At 58.9% G+C, this 20,832-nt stretch overlaps 1 protein-coding gene across 2 annotated transcripts in view; it reads left to right on the top strand.

The window, feature by feature from the left end:
• The window catches only part of LOC115635155 (solute carrier family 12 member 5-like), a 137,933-nt gene that overhangs the window by 71,908 nt on the left and 45,193 nt on the right, over nucleotides 1–20,832 (top strand). For both annotated transcript variants that reach the window (XM_030533477.1, XM_030533478.1), the window contains exons 2-6: nucleotides 10,454–10,548; nucleotides 10,678–10,809; nucleotides 13,570–13,716; nucleotides 15,353–15,407; nucleotides 20,386–20,516. In XM_030533477.1, coding sequence (XP_030389337.1) covers nucleotides 10,454–10,548; nucleotides 10,678–10,809; nucleotides 13,570–13,716; nucleotides 15,353–15,407; nucleotides 20,386–20,516 — 560 coding nt within the window. The remainder of the gene's footprint in view (nucleotides 1–10,453; nucleotides 10,549–10,677; nucleotides 10,810–13,569; nucleotides 13,717–15,352; nucleotides 15,408–20,385; nucleotides 20,517–20,832) is intronic.

Here is a 20,832-nt window from a genome sequence, read left to right as displayed (position 1 = left end):
CTGTGCCCCAGCTCCTCTCTGTAAAATGGGGATGATGCTCTTCCCCAGGGGTGTGTGCAGATCTGCGGCTTGGTGCTGCAGGGATGGGCTGTAGGCTGGCTGTGCTCAGAGTCCTTGAGCTGCTGGTTGGGTTAGGAGCTGAGGCCAGATTCTCAGCCACTGTCACTTTACACCTGGGGAAGATCTGTCCCAGGCTTTGCATTACTGCAGTGTATGAAGATCTAGCTCCTGCGCCAATGCTGTGGACAGTGGGTAGTTTGCCCTGTCAGCCCCTTCTCCCTTGGGGTGCCGTGTCTGGGGAAGATGGACTGCCTCCGGCAGCTGCCCCAGATGCGAGGCTGGTCGCCACATTTGCCAAGGCCTCACTGAGGAGGCTGCAGTTCTCTGGGACGGTTGTGATTGATACACGTGGTGTGTGGCTTGTTTCCTGCTGTTGCAGAGCAGCACGGGGTACTGGGCTCGCTTTGCCTGTCTCCCTCTCGCTGCCCAGGCAGCCTTTGCTCTGGGAATGTGACGTGTAGTTTGCAATCACTCGCGTCTGTCCATTGCGAATATCATCACCAACAGGCCGTACCTCCTCTGGGGAGGGCGAGGACAGGGTGTCACAGGCCCACGGGGCTGGTGTACGGCCCCAGCTTGGGAACGGTCTCTAGGACGAACCCCTCTGATGTGCCAGACCCCCAAGGGTCTCATTCTTCTTCCAGGGTAGGCGGTGCAGCTTACTGCCTCCTTAGCCACCTCTAGGCTTGCAGGCCCCGTGAGCTCTGTCAGCGGGTCCCTGAGGAGACTCGAACAGGTGCCCCTGGCCCAGCATTGGCAGTGACTCACACAGCGCTGTCCCACAGTCGGGTTTATTCGGTACCTGGCACATGGCCCAGGCAGGCCTTAGGGTAGCACAGAGAACTGAAGGGTAAAACACAGTCCTGGTTAGCCCAGTGCCCAGCCAAGCTGTAGGGACCCCTCGGTTCAAACTCTGTGTGTCTCTCCTCCTTGGTCAGACCGAGGTGAGAGCCCTGACTCCATCCAGAAGCCAGCTCTCCCCCCTCCTATCCAGTCCTCTGCGCTGGAGCTGGGCCTGGGGACTGTTACTCAGCTCCCTAGGAGAGACAGGGAAGGCCACAGCCCTCTGGGCCTTGGTTGCTAGGTGTCAATGTCCTGGCGACTGGATTCGCCAGGTCTTCTCAGCCGCCCACTGACATTGAGACCTTGGCCCAGACGAGGGACACTCACATACCTCAGCCTGTCCTGGGAGCAAACAGTTCTTTTGCACCACTGGGTAACAGTGCAGCACATAGGGGAAACTGAGGCACACTTAGCTTCATAACAGTATTACAAAATACTCCCACTTGGTCACCCAGGGCCCCTTGCAAGCCCTAGCACTCAGCAAACTCGAGGCACTGCAGTCCCATGACACCAGTAAGCGAGGCCATTTGTGCTGTGACAACATGTTCTCTGTCCCTCTGCACTGTGGACAGCTGAGCCCTACATGGCACAGCTACACGTGCGGCTGGGACTCAGCCCAGGGCATAGATGGGTGTCCTGGGCCCCATGCTGCATCCTAGGGGTCCCTCTGGGCAATGGAGGGATTCTCTCCCACACTGCAGGGAGCATTGCTGGGTCTTGCTGAGCGCTGGAGCCCTGCTCTGGGTAATGGCAGCAGCACGTCCTCTCTGTCAGGGCGCTGGGTGTGTTTGGACCAAAGCTCTGCAGAACAGGAGCTTCAATTGCTTCCTCTTCTCCTCCTCTCACTCCCTGGGGACTGCCCAGCCTCTTGGTCATTGCACGAGGCTGGCAGGGATATAGAGGCTGTCTAAGCCTTGCTGGGCCTGTTTGTTAGCACCAGTGGTTCTCCTGTAGCAGGAGCTGGCAGAGGGATCCAGCTCCATGAGCCCTGTGTGGCTGGCCAGCATTGGTTTCATTAAATTGCAGCCTGTGGTTCCATGGCCCAGGCAGACCCTTTCCTCAGCCGAGAGCATCGGGCCCACCCCAGGCCCTGTCTCTGCCAGGGGAGCCACGCTCAGCTTCCGATCGGCTCTGCAGCCACTGAGCAAGGTTCTCCTGGGGCGCGAGGAACCCCACAGGGGACAGGCTGCACTTGGCATGTTCCTCAGCAGGGGCATATGCTAAAACCTGCTGGATTCAGCCAAAGCACGAGCCAGGCAGCTACTGCTCCTCCCCTGGGGAGCAGAGAGTTCCCTCTGGAGAGACCTGGGAATCGCAAAGTGGGCTGAAAATTCTGCCCCTTGCCCAGTTCCTCGGCTCTGTGAGGCTGTGACGGAGCAGGGAGTGGGGGGATTGACCTGGGGATGTCACAGGGGAGTTTTACTGGGACTGTCTGCACGGGGGAGGGGAGAGCAGGGGGTGACATCACTTGAGGGATGATATCTGAGCCTGTAACCTGAGCCAGGAGGCGGGTTGAGGCCAGGTGACACCTTTGTCTGAACTGGACAAAGGCTGGGGGAGGAGCCAGGGGAAGGCTGGGTGAGACGGCTGGAGGGGGGTTCAGTTTGGAGTGGTCTAGGGGAACGGAGGGGTCCTGGTTGTACCTACAAGCCCTGCTTGGGACTGTGTTCCTGTCGTCTAATAAACCTTCTGTTACTGGCTGGCTGAGAGTCCCGGTGAATCACAAGACGTGGAGGGTGCAGGGCCCTGACTCCCCCACACTCTGTGACAACTGATGGCAGTGGTGGGATGCACTGCACCCCATGGATGGCGCTTCCGGCAGTAAGTGACTGGGGAGCAGCAAGACAAAGGGGGATTGATGAGGACCAGATGTGCTGAAGGCTCTGAGAGGAGCTGTTTCAGGGGGCAGAGGAGCTATGCTTAACCCCTGGGAATGTGTGACCAGAGAGAAGGCTGTTGCAGTAACAGGGTCCCCCTGGGGACTGCAGTGAGCAGGATCAGGGGTGGAGGAGTCTGCAGCTCAATTCTGACAAAGAGGTGGTGACCTGGAGAAGGGCTGGCACACCAGGAGTTCCTCCTGGAAACCATGGGGAGCTGAGAGCACCCAGGCCTGCGAGTGGCCAGCAGGAAGATGTATAAGAAGTGCCTTAAGAGCGACCTGGTGGAGCTGTGCAAGCAGAGGGGGCTGCGCGCGGGGAGGCTCATCAAAGATCAGCTGATTGCCCAGCTGGAGCAGGGAGAGCGCATGAATGAACGGAGCCCTGTCTCTGAGAGAAGCAGCCGGGCAGATGCAGCGCAGGCACCAGTGTCTGTCCCCGCTGGGAGTGGTCAGCCGGGGGACGAGGGCTTCCCGAGACCCCCCCTTCCTATGCCTAGGCGAAGGGGGGGGAGGAGCCCAGTGAATACCGAGGCCACTGTGACCCCCCCCGGCCAGCAGGGGATCCTCTCAGCGTGGAGCTTCCCATCCCAGGAGCTGAGGCGGCTGGAATGGGAGAGGGAGATAAAACTAAAAAAGCTGGAGTTGAAGCAGCAGGAACTGGTGGAGAAAGAGAAACAGAGACGGCATGAAGAGAGACAGAGACAGCATGAGCTGGAGTTGGCCAAGCTGAGGAGTAGTGAGCCCCTGGCTGCGGTGAGGACTGCATGGAGATTTGATAAGTGCATCCTGGCCCGGCGTAAGGAAGGGGAGGACATAGATGACTTCCTGAATGCCTTTGAGATGGCCTGTGAGCTGCACAGGGTTGACCCTGCAAACAGGCTTCAGTTTCTCACCCCCTTACAGGACCCCAAATCCATAGGGATGTGTAGCCGAATGAAAGGGGCGTAGGCAGGGGACTATGAACTGTTCAAAAAGGCCCTGCTCCGGGAGTTTGGGCTGACTCCCGAGATGTACCAAAAAAGATTCCGGAGTGAGAGTAAAACCCCTGAGGTCACATATCTAGAACTGGTCCTCCGGATGTCGGGATAGGCTCACAAGTGGGCAGATGGGACCCAAACTAAGGAGGACCTGCTTAACCTGATTGTACTGGAGCACCTGTATGAGCGGTGCCCATCTGACCGGAGGCTGTGGTTGAGGGACAAAAAGCCAGAGAACCCAAGACGTGCAGGGCAGCTGGCTGACGTTTTTGTGAACAGCCAGTCAGGGGGTGGCAGGGAGGAGTCCCAGAGGAACAGGCCTGCCAAGAGAGAGTCACCCTGGGACCTTCCAATGGGGGAACATGGAAAACACCCTCCCAGGGGGACATTCAGCATCAGGACCAACCAACCGGCTCGAGGGGACCAACGGGATATGAGCTGCTATTACTGTGGCCAGAGGGCCCACGTACGGACCCAGTGCCCCAGGCTCAAGGACAGACTGAGCCGACCAAACCCACATCAGGTTAACTGGGTAGAGACCCAGCCGGGCAAGGGGCAGGCTTTCCAGGCAAGGGGGCTGACAGCTTACCACCTGCTCAGGAGAAAGGAGTTTTCCAGACCAGCTTCTTTGGGGGGCTGGATGCTCTGGACACTAGGTTCTCCATTTACAGGGTGGGCGTGGGGCTGTCCCTGCAGAGCGAGTGCCTTGTTCCCATGGAAGTGGATGGGAGGAAGGTCAGTGGATACTGGGACACGGGTGCTGAGGTGACACTGGCCCGGCCCGAGGTGGTGGCCTCAGATTGGTTAGTGCCCAACACCTACCTGACCCTGATGGGTGTTGGCAAGACCTGATTCAAGGTGCCCATGGTAGGGTACATCTGAAATGGGGGCCCAAGGAGGGCTCCAAGGACATGGGGGTGCACCACCATTTGCCCACTGAGGTGTTGATGGGGGGGACCTGAAGGACTGGCCAAGCAACCCCAGGGTGCCCTGGTCATGACCTGTAGCCAGATCTGGCAAGGGCACTATGCCCTGACCTCGGGGAGGATACCTCTCCGGAGGTGAAGGACCCTACCCTGGTAGATAGGGAGTGCCCAGGGACAAGGCTAAGAGGGGCTGCGGCTTCAGACCCAGCTGGCAGGAAGGGACCAGGTCCTCATCCCTTCCCCAGTAGCTGAGTTCCAGGCCGAGTTGCAGAAAGATCCCTCCATGGGGAGAGGTTGCAAGAAGAGGTTCCTGTGGGAGAAAGGGTTCCTGTACCGAGAATGGGCTTCCCCAGGGGAAATGGAGTCTTGGGGGATCAGGAGGCAGCTGGTGGTTCTCCAGAAGTTTCGCCACAAGCTACTGTGCCTGGCCCATGACATTCCTCTCGAAGGGCACCAGGGAATCTGGCGCACCAGGCAGAGGCTGCTAGAGAACTTTTACTGGCCTGGGGTCTTTACCCATGTCCGACAGTACTGCCAATCCTGTGACCCCTGCCAGAGGGTGGGGAAGGCCCGGGACAAGGGGAAATCAGCTCTGAGACCTTTGCCCATCATAGAGAAGCATATTCAGAAGGTGACTGTGGACACAGTGGGGTCTGTCAGCAAGACAACCCGGTTGGGAAAGAAATATATTCTGGTGGTGGTAGATTTTGCTACCCGCTGCTCCAAGGCAGTGCTCTTATCTTCCATTGAAGCAGACACTGTGGTGGATGCGCTGCTGACCATTTTCAGCCGAGTGGGGTTCCCCAAGGAAGTCTTGACAGACCAAGGATCCAACTTCATGTCGGGCCTGCTCCAGTGCTTGTGGAAGAAATGTGGGGCCGGCACAACTGGGCCTCAGCGTATCACCCACAGTCCAATGGGCTGCTGGAAAGGTTCAACGGGACACTAAAGATGATGCTAAAAACATTTATGAACCAGCACCCGCAGGACTGGGACAAGTACTTACCTCACATGCTGTTCGTGTACAGGGAGGTACTCCAGGAATCTACCAGGTTTTCACCTTTTGAACTGTTATATAAAGGACGGGTAAGGGGGCCCCTGGACCTGATGAGAGATGAATGGGAGGGGAAGGCCACTCCTGATGGAGAGTCACTGGTGATGTATGTCCTGACTTTCCAGGAAAGACTTGCCGAGCTCATGGACCTGGCCAGGGAGAATCTGGCCCGAGCCCAGAGGAAGGAGAAGGTCTGGTCTGACCACATGGCTCAGGCCCGTGCCTTCGCCACCGGGGATCAGGTGATGGTTCTCATCCCCGTGAGGAAAAACAAACTACAGGCCACCTGCGAATGTCTCTTCAAGGTTGTCAAGCAACTGAATGAGGTAAACTATGTAGTGAAGCTGTCAAACCGGGCACATCACCGTCGGGTGTACCATGTGAACATGATGAAACCATACTATGACAGGGGGAATGTGGTGTTGGCCGTGTGTGGACATTGGGAGGGGCAGGGAGATGCCCCCTTAGTAGATCTATTCCCTGGGACAAAAGCTGGTTCCCCCCTGGAGGCGATTCCCCTCTCTGATCAGCTGACCCCGGACCAGCACACTGAGATCAGAGGGGTGCTGCATCTGTACCGACAGCTGTTTTCCAACCAGCCTGGACGCACTAATTTGACTGTCCACCGGGTGGAGACCGGGTCACATGCCCCTATAAGATGCTCCCCTTTTCGGCTCACTGGTAAAACTGCCCAGGATCTAGAAAGAGAGGTCAGGGACATGCTGGCTTTGGGGGTGATCCAGCCATCTTCCAGCCCTTGGGCCTCGCCAGTGGTGCTGGTCCCCAAGAAGAATGGGTCAATCCGGTTCTGTGTGGACTATTGAAAGCTCAATGCCATCACCGTATGCGATGCCTACCCCATGCCCAGGCCTGACGAGCTCCTAGACAAGCTGGGAGGTGCTCGGTACCTCACCACCATGGATCTTACAAAGGGCTACTGGCAAGTGCCGCTGGACGCAGATGCCAGGCTGAAATCGGCCTTTATCACCCCTCTGGGGCTCTACGAGTTTCTGACCCTGCCCTTCGGCCTCAAGGAAGCGCCGGCCACCTTCCAGCGCCTGGTGGATCAGCTACTGAAGGGGATGGCGGGTTTTGCTGTGGCGTATATTGACGACATCTGTGTCTTTAGCCAGACCTGGGAGGGTCACATGTCCCAGGTTAAACAAGTGCTGAACCGACTCCGGGAGGCTGGGTTAACAGTAAAGGCTGAGAAGTGCAAGGTGGGGATGGCTGAAGTATCTTACCTGGGCCATCGGGTGGGGAGCGGCTGCCTGAAGCCGGAACCAGCCAAGGTGGAGGTGATCAGAGACTGGCCTGCTCCCCAAACCAAAAAGCAGGTCCAGGCCTTTATTGGGATGGCGGGGTACTATCGAAGGTTCGTGCCCCACTTTAGTGCCATAGCCGGCCCCATCACTGAACTGTGCAAAAAGGGGAAGCCAGATAAGGTGATCTGGACTGAGCAGTGCCAGGAGGCTTTCCGGGCGCTGAAGGAGGCTCTGGTTAGTGGCCCAGTTCTGGCAAACCCAGATTTTGACAAGCCCTTTATGGTGTTCACTGACGCCTTAGACATGGGACTGGGGGCGGTGTTAATGCAGGAGGATGAAAAGGGGGAGAGACACCCCATCGTGTATCTGAGTAAGAAGCTGCTACCCCGGGAACAAAGCTACGCGGCCATCGAGAAGGAATGCCTGGCCATGGTGTGGGCCCTTAAGAAACTGGAGCCATATCTCTTTAGGCGACACTTCACTGTGTACACCGACCACTCTCCCCTGACCTGGCTGCACCAGATGAAAGGAGCCAACGCCAAGCTCCTGAGGTGGAGCCTGCTCCTGCAGGACTATGACATGGACGTGGTCCATGTAAGGGAAGTGCCAACCTGATAGGGGACACGTTGCCCCGGAGAGGGGACCCTGAACTTCCCCAGGTCACTGGGCAGAGTGACCCTGCTCAGTTCAGTCTCGAAGTGGGGAGAGATGTGACGGAGCAGGGAGTGGGGGGATTGACCTGGGGATGTCACAGGGGAGTTTTATTGGGACTGTCTGCATGGGGGAGGGGAGAGCAGGGGGTGACGTCACTTGAGGGATGATATCTGAGCCTGTAACCTGAGCCAGGAGGCGGGTTGGGGCCAGGTGACACCTTTGTCTGAACTGGACAAAGGCTGGGGGAGGAGCCAGGGGAAGGCTGGGTGAGACGGAGGGGGGTTCAATTTGGAGCTGGCTGGGAGAATGGATAGAACCCCAAGGCTGGGATCTAAGCTCCCTTCCCTCACCCCCACCCCTTGAGGGACCTGACTGAGGGGTCCTGGTTGTACCTACAAGCCCTGCTTGGAACTGTGTTCCTGTCATCTAAAAAACCTTCCATTTTACTGGCTGGCTGAGAGTCCCGGTGAATCGCAGGACGTGAGGGTGCAGGGCCCTGACTCCCCCACACTCCATGACAGAGGCCCCTGACCTGAACTCAGCCGTTGAGAGCAGTGCTGTGCTGGGCTGTCAGCAGATTCCCTGTGCCATGGGACTCGCTCTGCCTGTCCCCTGGGATGCTCTGTGCACAGCTGGTGTCGGGGTTCCCCTGAGCAGTCCATGTCTCCCTGCCCCTGAGAGGCCCCCAGGAGCTCCAGCTCTGTCACAAGCGGGCCGTGTAGTCAAGTGAGTTGATCTCATTGGATTCCAGCTGCCAGTGTCCCCAGGGTCTGTGTGGATCTCAGCCAATTCCCAGGGCCTGCGGGTGCTCAGGGTGGGGCTGTATGCAGGGGCTCGCTGGGGTGGCTGCTCTGTGGTTGGGACTGCTCAGTTCCACCCCCTTTGCTGCTCCCTGATTGTGCCAGTGCTCGTCAAAGCATACGACTCCACTAGCACCCGCACCAGGTGCTGCATTCCCACCCTGAGTTATTTCTGCTGCTCTGCAGCTCTCATTACTGTTCTGTCTGGCTCTTGGTTCCTTCAGAACGAGGTCGTCAGTGCTGCAGACAGCCGGCCCTTTCCCAGAGAACCTGTGAGCATTACGCTGCTCTAGCCGGCCCTGACACCCCCGACAGGTCCCCTTGCTACACTGCTCAGCCCTTTCCCATGCAGCCCCTGCAAGATCCTTCTCACAGAGGGCCGTGCGAGGAGCCTCCAGACCTGCTGCTCTCCCCTCACGACATTGCAGACTGAGCGGGTCGCCCTGGGCGCTGGCAGCCCCTGCCCCATTGCTCTGCACTGCTTCCCGTGTGGGCTGGCCCCCAAGGGCCACTCAGCAATTCCTGTTTAGTTCCAGGCCCAACAACTCTGCGTTGCCTTCAGGGGCAGCCAGCCTGGGCCCTTCCCAGAGGCAACCCTGGCTCCCAGGAGAGGGCCCCCACACACGGGCAGAATAGGCTGTGACTGGGTCTGGCCTGGGGAAGCGCTGGCCCGGGGCCTGTTCCCATCACACGACTCACTTCAGCTGATGTCTGTGCTCTCTGGCTGCAGTCCCATGACCACGAGGCTTGGGTGGGCACTGTGCCCGGATGGGGATGGGGAGCAGCCGGGTCCTGTCCAGAGCATTGTGCATGCACTGTCCCTCTGTGGGGCCTGGATACTTGGGCTGTGGGGGGAGCGTCCCAAAGGGGCTGCTCAGGCTGCAGGGTGGCTGGCTCTCCACTGGAACTGAGTGACCCTGGTGCATGTGGGGGGACACAGCGGGGCCCGGGCCAAGGCTGCGCGTCGTTAGCCCACTCTGCTGGCAGACCAGCCCTGCTCCGTATGACCTCCCCCTGCCCCAGGTGCCAGGCAGGGCTGCCCCGTGCCCTCTTACTCACTGACCTGTGAACTGCAGCCAGGATTTCCCCTCTTTTCTCAGCACTCACAAAGCAAACAGGCAGAGGTGCCTTAAGTACATTAGAGACTGTACACCAGGGGGCTGGAAATTCCCTTGCACAGCGGTGATAATCCCAGTGCTAGTGCCAGGGTGTGGATCCTCTTGCATGGGGGCTGGGAATCCCAGTGCTAGCACTGGGGCATGGATCCCCTGGCATGGGGGCTGGGAATCCCAGTGCTAGCACCCTGGCGTGGATCCCCATACACGGGGGCTAGGGGTGTGACTCCCTCTGCTGGGGCTCAGGGCACAGAGCCTGCTGCTCTGAGGCTAGTATCCAGCAGGTCTCCCTCCCTGGCTGCTGCCCAGTGACTTTAAGCAGTGGTGTTGTGGGGCTCAGGCTCCAGCAGGAGCAGGAGGGCTGCAGCCTGGGGGTGCAGGCTATAAATCCCAGTAGTGTCTAGGCAGGGGACTCTGGTGGAGAAGGCCAGACCACACAGGGACACTGGCTGCTTTCCCTAGCTCTGTTCCCTGCAGTCGAGGCATGGCTGGGTGTCAGGAGTGGTCACTCTCCCCCCAGTCCCAGCAGTGCCTGTGCACCCCTCCCTGGGCACTGATGGCCCGGGCAGCGGGCTCTGAGCCAGCTCTGGATGGTGCATTCGGAAGAGGATTTGGCCTGTCACTCATGTGCCCCCGAGAACCCCAGCACTGTCCTGGGCATCAGGGCTGTGGGCCCCCGATGGCTCCTGGCAGGTGGGGCCATGCTGGGGGTGGGGCCCTGCTCCCATGGGGTGCCTGGGGTGACTGGAGCTTGGGGCAGCCGATGCGGAGCTGGAGCAGTACCAGTAGGGTGGGTGAACCGGCGAGCCGGCCTGGTGGGGCTGCTGGCTGGGGGGAGGGGGTGACTGGCCCAAGCCCTAATCTCTCTGTGTTTCTGCAGGTGATGGGAACCCCAAGGAAAGCAGCCCCTTCATCAACAGCACAGACCTGGAGAAGGGCAAGGAGTATGATGGAAAGAACATGGCCCTCTTCGAGGTAGGGCAGCAAGCAGGAGGGGCCGTGGGGGGGCAGCGAGCAGGAGGGACCGTGGGGGGGGCAGCGTGGAGGGGGGGCACGACGGCTCAGGACAGGTACTTCGCCCTCACCTGTCGCTGCCCCTAACAGGAAGAGATGGACACCAGCCCCATGGTCTCATCCCTGCTGAGCGGCCTGGTGAACTACACCAACCTGCCGCAGGGCAGCCGGGAGCATGAGGAGGCGGAGAACAATGATGGAGCCAAAAAGAAACCTGTGCAGGTGAGGGGTTCAGCTCTGGGCTCCAGCACTGGCTAGCAGGGAGGGCCTGGGGGGTTCTCTGGGGCTGCCAGCATTGGAGGGGGGTGCTGGGTGGGGTTCTCTGGGGCTGCTGGCGTGGGGCAGTGCCAGGGTGGGGTTCTCTGGGGCTGCCAGCGTGGGGCAGTGCCAGGGTGGGGTTTTCTGGGGCCGCCGGCCTGGGGCAGTGCCAGGGAGGGGTTATCTGGGGATGCCGACGTGGGACAGTGCCAGGGTGGGGTTCTCTGGGGCTGCTCTCACAGGCCGTTGGGCCATGGGTTCTCTCCCAAGGGGCTTGCCCCTGCATGTCAGTGCCAAACCATGGCACGCTCACATGGACATGGCCAAGGGAGTGGGCGAGCAAGAAGGATTGGCCCTCTCCCTGCAGGACTCACAGGCTTTGCACTGAATCCCTGGGTGAGGAGTGAGGCTTCCTGCCAAGGGGTCAGAGGCCCAGCAGCTCCCGCTTTGCTGGATCTGGAGGCTTCTGGTTTCCATTTGCATTTTCTGGGCTGAGTGAGGTTCTCTGCGGCTGTGGAAATTCAGGAATTAATTCCCATACTCTCACTTCCAGCTCCCTGGGGCTCTCAGGGCAGGTTCCATCTCTAGCAGGGGGGCCTTCCTCCATGGAGTGGGACCCTTCCCCATCTCCCAGTCCTTGCTGCAGTAGCAGGTGGGTGGAACGTGGCTCACACTGCTGCTGCCAAGTTCAGCAGGGCGCTACCATGGGCCCAGGTGCACCTGACCCTTCTGAGGCGCCCAATGTCTGATCGTTTCCTCCAGAGATCCCCAAGCACCAGGCTTTCCAAAGTGCTCTCGAACTGCCTCTGGCTATCATGGGCACAGCCACCCCAGGCAGCTCCCATGGTCCCTGCCTCCCTGCCACTGGCTTGCACCACCGGGTGGGCTGTGATTCAGCCAGGTACATTGCAATCCATGTGTGATGGTGCTGCCCGTGGGAGCCAGCTCAGGTCACTCAATTAGGGTGAACTGCAAACAAAAAGGGGCAGACAAACCCCATATGCTGGTGGATCTTCCAATACTTAGTTTACCAAGCCAGCCCAAAACAGCTTCTATAGTACCTCACTGGTTACTTAGGAGTTCAAACAATGCAGTTCCCTTAAAGTGCCCAGCCTTAGGCCTCCGTCCAGACACACATGTCAGATACGATGATTCCTGAAAATCTTATCTCATCCTATAAAAGAAAAGGTTCTTCCAATCCCAAAGGATCAGCCACACACCCAGGTCCAATTATAACTTAGATCTTACCCAAAATATACGCTTATAGCCAATTCTTATTAACTAAACTAAAATTTATTAAAAAAAGATGAGAGAGTGCTGGTTAAAAGATTAATATACATAGAGACTTGAATTTAATTCTCGAGGTTCAGAGACATAGCAGAGATGAGCTTGTAGTTGCCAAAAGTCCTTTTAGAAATAGTTCATGGATTATAATCCAATGTCCATATTCAGAGTGACTCCAGTCAGTGACTGGGGATCTCAATCCTTGTGGCTTAAGGTTCTCCCCTCTTGAAACCCAAAGCAGATCTGAGATGAAGAAGGATCCTGTCCCAGGGTTCTTATACATTTCCAGCAGCCTTTTGGCCTGAGAAAACAATAGGCTTAACTCCCCTTCTCCCAAACATCCTGGCAATTAGCCCAGGGTAATTTATCCATTAAACAGTTCAGATACAGGTTACTACAACCTTCACAGAGACACATAGACAATAATACTATTTCACTCAAGTATCATCATAAATGTTAATATTCTTTTTTGATCTTTGAATCAAAGCTATAGTAATAGACAAGACTTGTCTGCTTATATCACAAGACCTGAGCAAAGACCTCCCCTTCTACCTCTCCCAATGCCCGCTGCATTTCAAAGCTCTGTTCATTTACAGATCTTCCTAACCAGTCTCTAAAGTTCGGCTATGGGTCAGGTCAGTCTGTGAGTTAATTAACTCTTTCTGGCCCTGTCACCTATCAGTGAGATACTATATCACACTCATAACCTCACACCATGGAGCTCTCCGAGTAGCCAGGCCCTAAGCGGGCAGCCCCGAGCCACCAGCACCGTGGGCTGCAAAGTATCAGAGCCAGGAGCATGTTCCATGTGTACTGCGCCAGCCTGTCCCTGTGATTTCCTGCCAGCTCCCTGTGTGAGCCGCCGCACAGTGAGGGGCAGCCTGGGCTGCAGCTGACACTGTTCCAACAGGGAAATGAACAGCTCTGATCCCCTGAGACTGAACCCCCCCGATGGCATCTCAGGAGCCCTGTGCAGAGGAGCAGGGAAGGAACAAAAAGCCCCACAGTTGTGCAGAGAGAGGGGTGGCAGAGGCCTGTCTCCAGCAGGGTGGCTGTAGCTGATCCTCTGCAGCAACCGTGTTTGCGTCCTCCTCGCCTTCTTTCACTCTCTCTCCCCATCCTATTCCATACACGCCCCATGCCGAGAGGCAGGCGCTGCCCTGGCTGCTGCAGAGGACATGGTTTGCTGCCCTGGAGCTCCCTTGCCAGCTCTGTCTGAGCCCTCCCCTCTGAACCATTCTCCACAGCTGCCATGGGAGCCATGGAGCAAATGAGCCCCCCCCCCCGTTTCTTTTGGTTCGTGACCCCCCACAGTTGTCTCTGCACCGGGACTCCAGGGACTTGACTCTCCCAGACAAATCTTTCCAAGAGGCCCTATGGCCTGTGGGTTAGCTGATGCTGCCTCCCTCGTGTCTAATGGCGCCACGCTTTTCTCCGTAGGCTCCACGGATGGGCACGTTCATGGGTGTTTACCTGCCCTGCCTGCAAAACATCTTTGGGGTGATCCTCTTCCTGCGCCTCACCTGGGTGGTGGGAATAGCTGGCATCATGGAGTCGTTCTGCATGGTCGTCCTGTGCTGCTCCTGCGTGAGTGATGCCGTTATCCCTGCCAGGCTGTGCAGCCATCCCCCCAGGGCTATAAGCTCTGCTGTGCTCTGGCAGGACTGTCCTGTCCAAGTGGGGTTAGCCCAGCACTGAATGGACAGGCCTAGCTCATTTGTCTCTCCCTCCCTGTTTGGGAGCGGCAGGGAGGAATAATTCACCTCCCCTGTTTGCGTGAACATGGCTCAGCCTGGGAGTCAGGAAGCAGCCCCACTTCAGTGCTCCCCGGAGGGGGGCTGCAGCTAAAGAGACAGTGTCCCGGAGCACAGGAGCCAGCCAGCCCTGTTACTAGGGCACAAGATGGGAGCACTGAATGCCGACACAGCTGATCAGCCCAAGCCCATCACCTCGCTAGGAAACCCCCCACTCCACAAGCCTTTACAAGCCAGAAGCTGGAGACAGGCAGGAGTGTGCTGCTTGGGGGCCCCCCTGAGGGGAGCGGCTACTTCTTGGGGACTGCATTTCCTGGAATCAGAAACAGATATTCCAGTACCCGCTTCTCGTGGGCCGGCTCCGGCCCTGTGCAGAGCAATTAGACTGCTCTGCTGTGGGCCGTTCAGGCCGTGTTACAGCTGGGTGGAGATGGGGCCCTGCCTCCAAGATGGTGTCCCCCCCCCCATGCAGTAGGGTCACCAGAGACCAGGAAAGCCTCATGTTAAAACCCTCTTTCCTGGTGCGGGCCATGCTGCAGGGCGACCTGCCCTTCCGTCGGCCCTCTGCTACCAATAGCCACGGCAGCCATTCCGGAGCAAGAAAAGCCTGGTCACATGCTGAGGGCACGTCTACACTTCGAAAACGGAGCCGATGGGAGAGAGGTGTCCCGGCGGCATTGTTAATCCATGTCCCTGAGAGGCGGTAGCTACCTTGGTGGACTCAGCACTGTCTACACCAGGCTGGGCTGGCTCCAGTGTTTTTGCCACCTCAAGCAGTGAAAAGAAAAAAAAAAAAGCTGCGATCGGTGGCAGCTCTACTGCCGCCGCTTCGTTCTTCGGTGGCACTTCGGTGGCAGGTTCTTCCCGAAGGACCCATCGCCGAATTGCCGCCGAAGAGCCCGACGTGCCGCCCCTTCCCCGGGGCTGCCCCAGGCACCTGCTTCCTGCGCTGGTGCCTGGAGCCAGCCCTGACACCGGGGCCTAAGTCTGCATAACTGTGTCACTCAGGGCCGGGGATTTTTCACACCCCGAGCAATGTAGTGACCCCAGCATAGGTCTGACGCGCAGAGCAGACCTTAGTGAGGAGAGCAGTCCTGGGCAGCCCTCCAACGCGCTGCAATCTGCCAGCCTCTCTTCTAAGGGGTCCCAGCTCCTTCCTGGTGGGTCACCCAGAGCACATTGGGCAGGGGCGGGCATGCTGGGACCCACAGCCCAGGGGTGGAGCGCCTGGGGAATAACCCCGGGGCTGAACTCAACTTCCAGGTCCGAAAACCTTTGCTCGTCCCCTGCCCCACGACAAATTGTCAGACTGGTGTCACTCATACAGGCAAGCACACCTTCCCGATTCCTGACCCCCCTCACTAATGACACTCCCCCAGCTCCCCTCCCGGGTGTTACTTTATTCCTGGAGGCACAGGAGGCAGCCTGGCTCTGAGGTGCCTCTAACATTGTGATTTTCCTCTCTGCAGACAATGCTGACGGCCATTTCCATGAGTGCCATCGCTACGAACGGTGTCGTGCCAGGTAGGGCAAGGGCTGGGCCTGGCTGCCCCTCTCCCCACTGCACATCATTGCCCTGATTGCATCATCAGGTGCTGCCTGCCTTTAGCAGCCTGGTCCCCCAGCCTCCGCCTCAGCCCCCAGCCCCCCACTCCACAGCTACGACCCTGCACGGCTGGGCAGGGCCGCATCAGGCAGAGCAGTCCTAGACCCCAAATCTCTGGTGCCCATGTGCTGAATTCTGGGCTTGTCTAACCCATGACAGAGGGTTCCCAGCCCGTGGCTCGCCCACCTATGGGGCTAGTTACCCCCAGCCAGTGGCTCGCCCACCTATGGGCTAGTTACCTCCAGCCAGTGGCTCGCCCACCTATGGGCTAATTACCTCCAGCCAGTGGCTCGCCCATCTATGGTGCTAGTTACCCCTAGTCAGTGGCCCGTTCACCTATAGGGCTAGTTACCCCCAGCCATTGGCTCGCCCACCTATGGGCTAGTTACCCCCAGCCAGTGGCTCGTTCACCTATAGGGCTAGTTACCCCCAGCCAGTGGCTTGCCCACCTATGGGGCTAGTTACCCCCAGCCAGTAGCTCATTCACCTATAGGGCTAGTTACCTCCAGCCAGTGGCTTGCCCACTTATGGGCTAGTTACCCCCAGCCAGTGGCTCGCCCACCTATGGGGCTAGTTACCCCCAGCCAGTGGCTCACCCACCTATGGGCTAGTTACCTCCAGCCAGTGGCTTGCCCACCTATGGGCTAGTTACCCCCAGCCAGTGGCTCGCACACCTATGGGCTAATTACCTCCAGCCAGTGGCTCGCCCACCTATGGGGCTAGTTACCCCTAGTCAGTGGCTCATTCACCTATAGGGCTAGTTACCTCCAGCCAGTGGCTCGCCCACCTATGAATCTAGTTACCCCCAGCCAGTGGCTCGCCCACCTATGGGGCTAGTTATCCCCAGCCAGTGGCTCACCCACCTATGGGCTAGTTACCTCCAGCCAGTGGCTTGCCCACCTATGGGCTAGTTACCCCCAGCCAGTGGCTCGCCCACCTATGGGTTAATTACCTCCAGCCAGTGGCTCGCCCACCTATGGGGCTAGTTACCCCTAGTCAGTGGCTCGTTCACCTATAGGGCTAGTTACCCCCAGCCATTGGCTCGCCCACCTACGGGCTAGTTACCCCCAGCCTGTGGCTCGCCCACCTATGGGCTAGTTACCCCCAGCCTGTGGCTCGCCCATCTATGGGCTAGTTACCCCCAGCCAGTGGCTTGCCCACCTATGAGGCTAGTTACCCCCAGCCAGTGGCTCGTTCACCTATAGGGCTAGTTACCCCCAGCCAGTGGCTTGCCCACCTATGGGGCTAGTTACCCCCAGCCAGTGGCTCATTCACCTATAGGGCTAGTTACCTCCAGCCAGTGGCTCGCCCACCTATGAATCTAGTTACCCCCAGCCAGTGGCTCGCCCACCTATGGGCTAGTTACCCCCAGCCAGTGGCTCGCCCACCTATGAATCTAGTTACCCCCAGCCAGTGGCTCGCCCACCTATGGGCTAGTTACCCCCAGCCCGTGGCTCGCCCACCTATGGGCTAGTTACCTCCAGCCAGTGGCTCGCCCACCTATGGGCTAGTTACCCCCAGCCCGTGGCTCGCCCACCTATGGGCTAGTTACCTCCAGCCAGTGGCTCGCCCGCCTATGGGGCTAGTTACCCCTAGTCAGTGGTTCGTTCACCTATAGGGCTAGTTACCCCAGCCAGTGGCTCGCCCACCTATGGGGCTAGTTACCCCCAGCCAGTGGCTCACCCACCTATGGGGCTATTTACCCCCAGCCAGTGGCTTGCCCATCTATGGGCTAGTTACCCCCAGCCAGTGGCTCGCCCACCTATGGGGCTAGTTACTCCCAGCCAGTGGCTTGCCCACCTATGGGCTAGCTACCCCCAGCCAGTGGCTTGCCCACCTATGAGGCTAGTTACCCCCAGCCAGTGGCTCGTTCACCTATAGGGCTAGTTACCTCCAGCCAGTGGCTCTCCCACCTATGAATCTAGTTACCCCCAGCCAGTGGCTTGCCCACCTATGGGGCTAGTTACCCCCAGCCAGTGGCTCATTCACCTATGTGGCTAGTTAACCCCAGCCAGTGGCTCATACACCTATAGGCTAGTCACTCCCAGCCAGTGGCTCGCCCACCTATGGGCTAGTTACCCCGAGCCAGTGGCTCGTTCACCTATGGGGCTAGTTACCCCCAGCCAGTGGCTCATACACCTATGGGCTAGTTACTCCCAGCCAGTGGCTTGCCCACCTATGGGGCTAGTTACCCCCAGCCAGTGGCTCGCCCACCTATGGGGCTAGTTACCCCCAGCCAGTGGCTCATACACCTATGGGCTAGCTACCCCCAGCCAGTGGCTCGCCCACCTATGGGGCTAGTTACCCCTAGCCAGTGGCTTGTTCACCTACAGGGCTAGTCACCTCCAGCCAGTGGCTCACCCACCTATAAGACTAGTTACCCCCAGCCAATGACTCACCCACCTATGAGGCTAGTTACCCCCAGCCAGTGGCTTGCCCACCTATGGGCATTTTAATCTACCACTAGCTCTGTGCCAAAGTGCGCTGTCATTTATCTCAAGTGGCAGTTTTAGCTCCCAAGAGACCAGGTTCTGTGTCTGCAGAGAGCCAAGCCGTGGTACTGCTGCACGGGGCTGTGGTGTCTCTAACTACAGAGCCAGGAAGCCAGAGAGCAGCAGTCTAGTGCCAGCTCCACCCGGTGACACACTGTGAGTTGTGTCTCCCCCGGTGGGCTGCTTCGTCCCTCCTAGAGCCGGGCTGCACATCCGACGGGTGGAATGAGAGGGGTGTGGGCAGGATCTATGGCCTGTATGGGAGAGCCAGGGAGTCGCTCTGGGAATGATTTTATGCTGCAGCACATTGTATTGAGGGGTGAATTTGGATGTTGCTTATTGTTTGTGGTGTTTTTAGTGCTGCGCGCGGGTTCATGGGAGCTGTCCCTTTAAGAAGAGGGTGGGGAACATTCCGGGGTTTGTTAGCAGACTAGGGCAGTGGGGGAGCAAAGCAGGGAGACCCCGGCTGGGTGAGCCCCCCAAAGGGCACTTGATCTTCCCAAACCCAAACTTTCCCTGTGTTCCATTAGTGCTCCAGGGAGTGGCTGGCTCAGGGAGTCACTGTCAAGCCTCAGAGCCTTCCCCAGGCAGGGCAGCAGAATGAACCCAGCCCAGCTCAGTGGGGGTCAGCAGCTGCTCCCCTCATGTGGCCGGTCAGTGACCCTGAGTGTGCTGGGTCTCAGTACCAGGCCCCACACCACACGCCCACCTGCCCGCTCTGCACTAATGGGCAGACTCAGCAGGGAGGCACAGAACCAGCTGGACCATGCAGTCTGGGCTGCCCCACATCATGGTGAGCCCCAGGCAGGGCATAGCTGCTGTGGGGGAAGCCAGCCCTCCGCTGCCTGGGAGATAAACTAGGGTGTCGCTGGAGGGCTGCATGTACCCCCAGTTCTCCTGAAGCTGGAGTTTATGAAATGTCCCCAGGGGAGCTGCACAGCCTTGGGCAGCCAAATTCACACTGGCTTGGCATGGATGTAAATGAACCACCATGGGCAGGGAAGAGAGGATCCGGCCACTGGGGATGGGCAATTTGCTGCCAGGAACATAGCGACACATCAGAGGGCCCAGAGAACAGCAAGAAAACGGGAGGTGGCTGAGTGAGGAGAAAAGACTAATGAACTGAATCTGCCATATGGTAACTGCTTGCAAAGACTGGTGGGGAGATTGTGGAGACCCCAGGGAGGGTGGCTGGGGGTCGGGGCATAGGGATGGGGGTTAGGTTGTCACAGAGTCCCCGGGCGATACTCTGGAACTGCTCCCCACCAAGCCAGTCAGGACTTTGGGGAGCCTCCTCTCCCTTGGAGCAGACTTGTTCAGGGCAAGAAGCTCACAGGGCTTCACCTCCTGGGTCTCTCCTTGGAGCATTCAGCATCCTCTGCCCCTCCGTGCGCTTCCCACAGCGAGTCCACCCCAGCGGGGTCCTGGGGAAGCCACAGGGCCCTGCACCCCCACTTTGCAGTCAGACGTGACTCTCAGCCAGCCAGTAACACAGAGGTTTATTCGATGACAGGAACACAGTCCAAGACAGGTCTTGCCAGTACAGACAACAAGACCCCCCTTAGTTAGGTCCATCGGGAGCCCCAGGGAGGCCACCGACCTGTTGGGAGGTCACCTGATCTCTCTGTCTCCAACACCTTTAGCATCCTCTTGCAGGGGGGAAGGGCCTGGCCATTAGTTGCCAGGGGACAGAGGGTCGGCCAGAAACTGAGGCCCCCCCACAGTATTCAGAGGAGACATTAAAACCTGTCCCACTTCGTCACAGGTTGGGGCTGGGGTACCCTGTGTCCCAGGACTGCACCTGGTGCCTGGGGCTGCTAGAGCAGCTGGGTCCTGGGGCCGGGCTGGGTGGCCCGGCTCTGGCTGAGCTCTGACAGCTCTGTGTCCAGCAGTGTCATTACCGGATTTCTCACCCGCTGCAGCAGGCCCGTCAGCCAGGCTCCCCAGGGACCCAGAGCCTGCCTCAGCTGGCTGAGCACGTCCATGCCTGCGGCTGTGGGATTGCAGGCGATCTGCTGCCTGCCCGCTCAGCACAGGTGGGGCAGAGCCCAGCCTGGCAGCTGCCCCCACTGCACTCAGCATGAGCCAAGGTGCGAGGGTCTGGCAGGGGGGCACCGTTTCCCTCCCCTTGCTGGGATGGGAGCCAGCCCCAACTCCCCCCCCCCCCAGCTCAGGGACCTCTCCTCACCCTGCCCCTCGCCCTCTCCTGCCTGGCAAGAGCTGGACCCACCGTGGTCCCCCAGCGTGAGGAAGGAGAGCTGGAGCTGGGACTCGGCACTGCTCAGGTCCAAGGAGCCCTGGTGCCCTCGCGCGGCCCAGCACAAAGGGAGCTGTTCCTGGCACAGGAGGCATGTGACAGGCTCCTGCAGTGGAGCCCAACCCCCTTTGTTCTTCTCTTTGCCAGCGGGTGGTTCCTACTACATGATCTCGCGCTCTCTGGGGCCCGAGTTCGGAGGGGCTGTGGGGTTGTGCTTCTACCTGGGCACCACCTTCGCAGGAGCCATGTACATCCTGGGCACCATCGAGATCCTTCTGGTGAGTGTGGCTGGACCCCTCTGAGCAGGCGCTGTGGGAGGCTGTTCCTGCAAGTCCCGTCGGTCTGTAACCCAGCAACCTTCTGGCCCAGCACTCCAGCCAGGCGCTCCGGGCACAGCTGCTCTCAGCAATGGGGGCAGGATGTGCTTCTGTCCCCCCCAGCACCCGGCTTGGATGGGGACCCCACTGGGCAGAGCCCCGGAGGAGCAGAGGAGAGGCTGGTGGGGACAGCCAGATGGAGTGAGAGGTCCCTAAATCCCCAGAGCCAATGAGTGTGGGGGCGTGGGCAGCACGACTTGTCTCACAGACCCCCACA

This window comes from Gopherus evgoodei, chromosome 14 (assembly GCF_007399415.2).
Source record: "Gopherus evgoodei ecotype Sinaloan lineage chromosome 14, rGopEvg1_v1.p, whole genome shotgun sequence".
Classification (NCBI taxonomy): domain Eukaryota; kingdom Metazoa; phylum Chordata; order Testudines; family Testudinidae; genus Gopherus; species Gopherus evgoodei.
The sequence above is the reverse complement of the archived record's forward strand: the minus strand, read 5'-3'. Positions and strand labels throughout refer to the sequence as shown.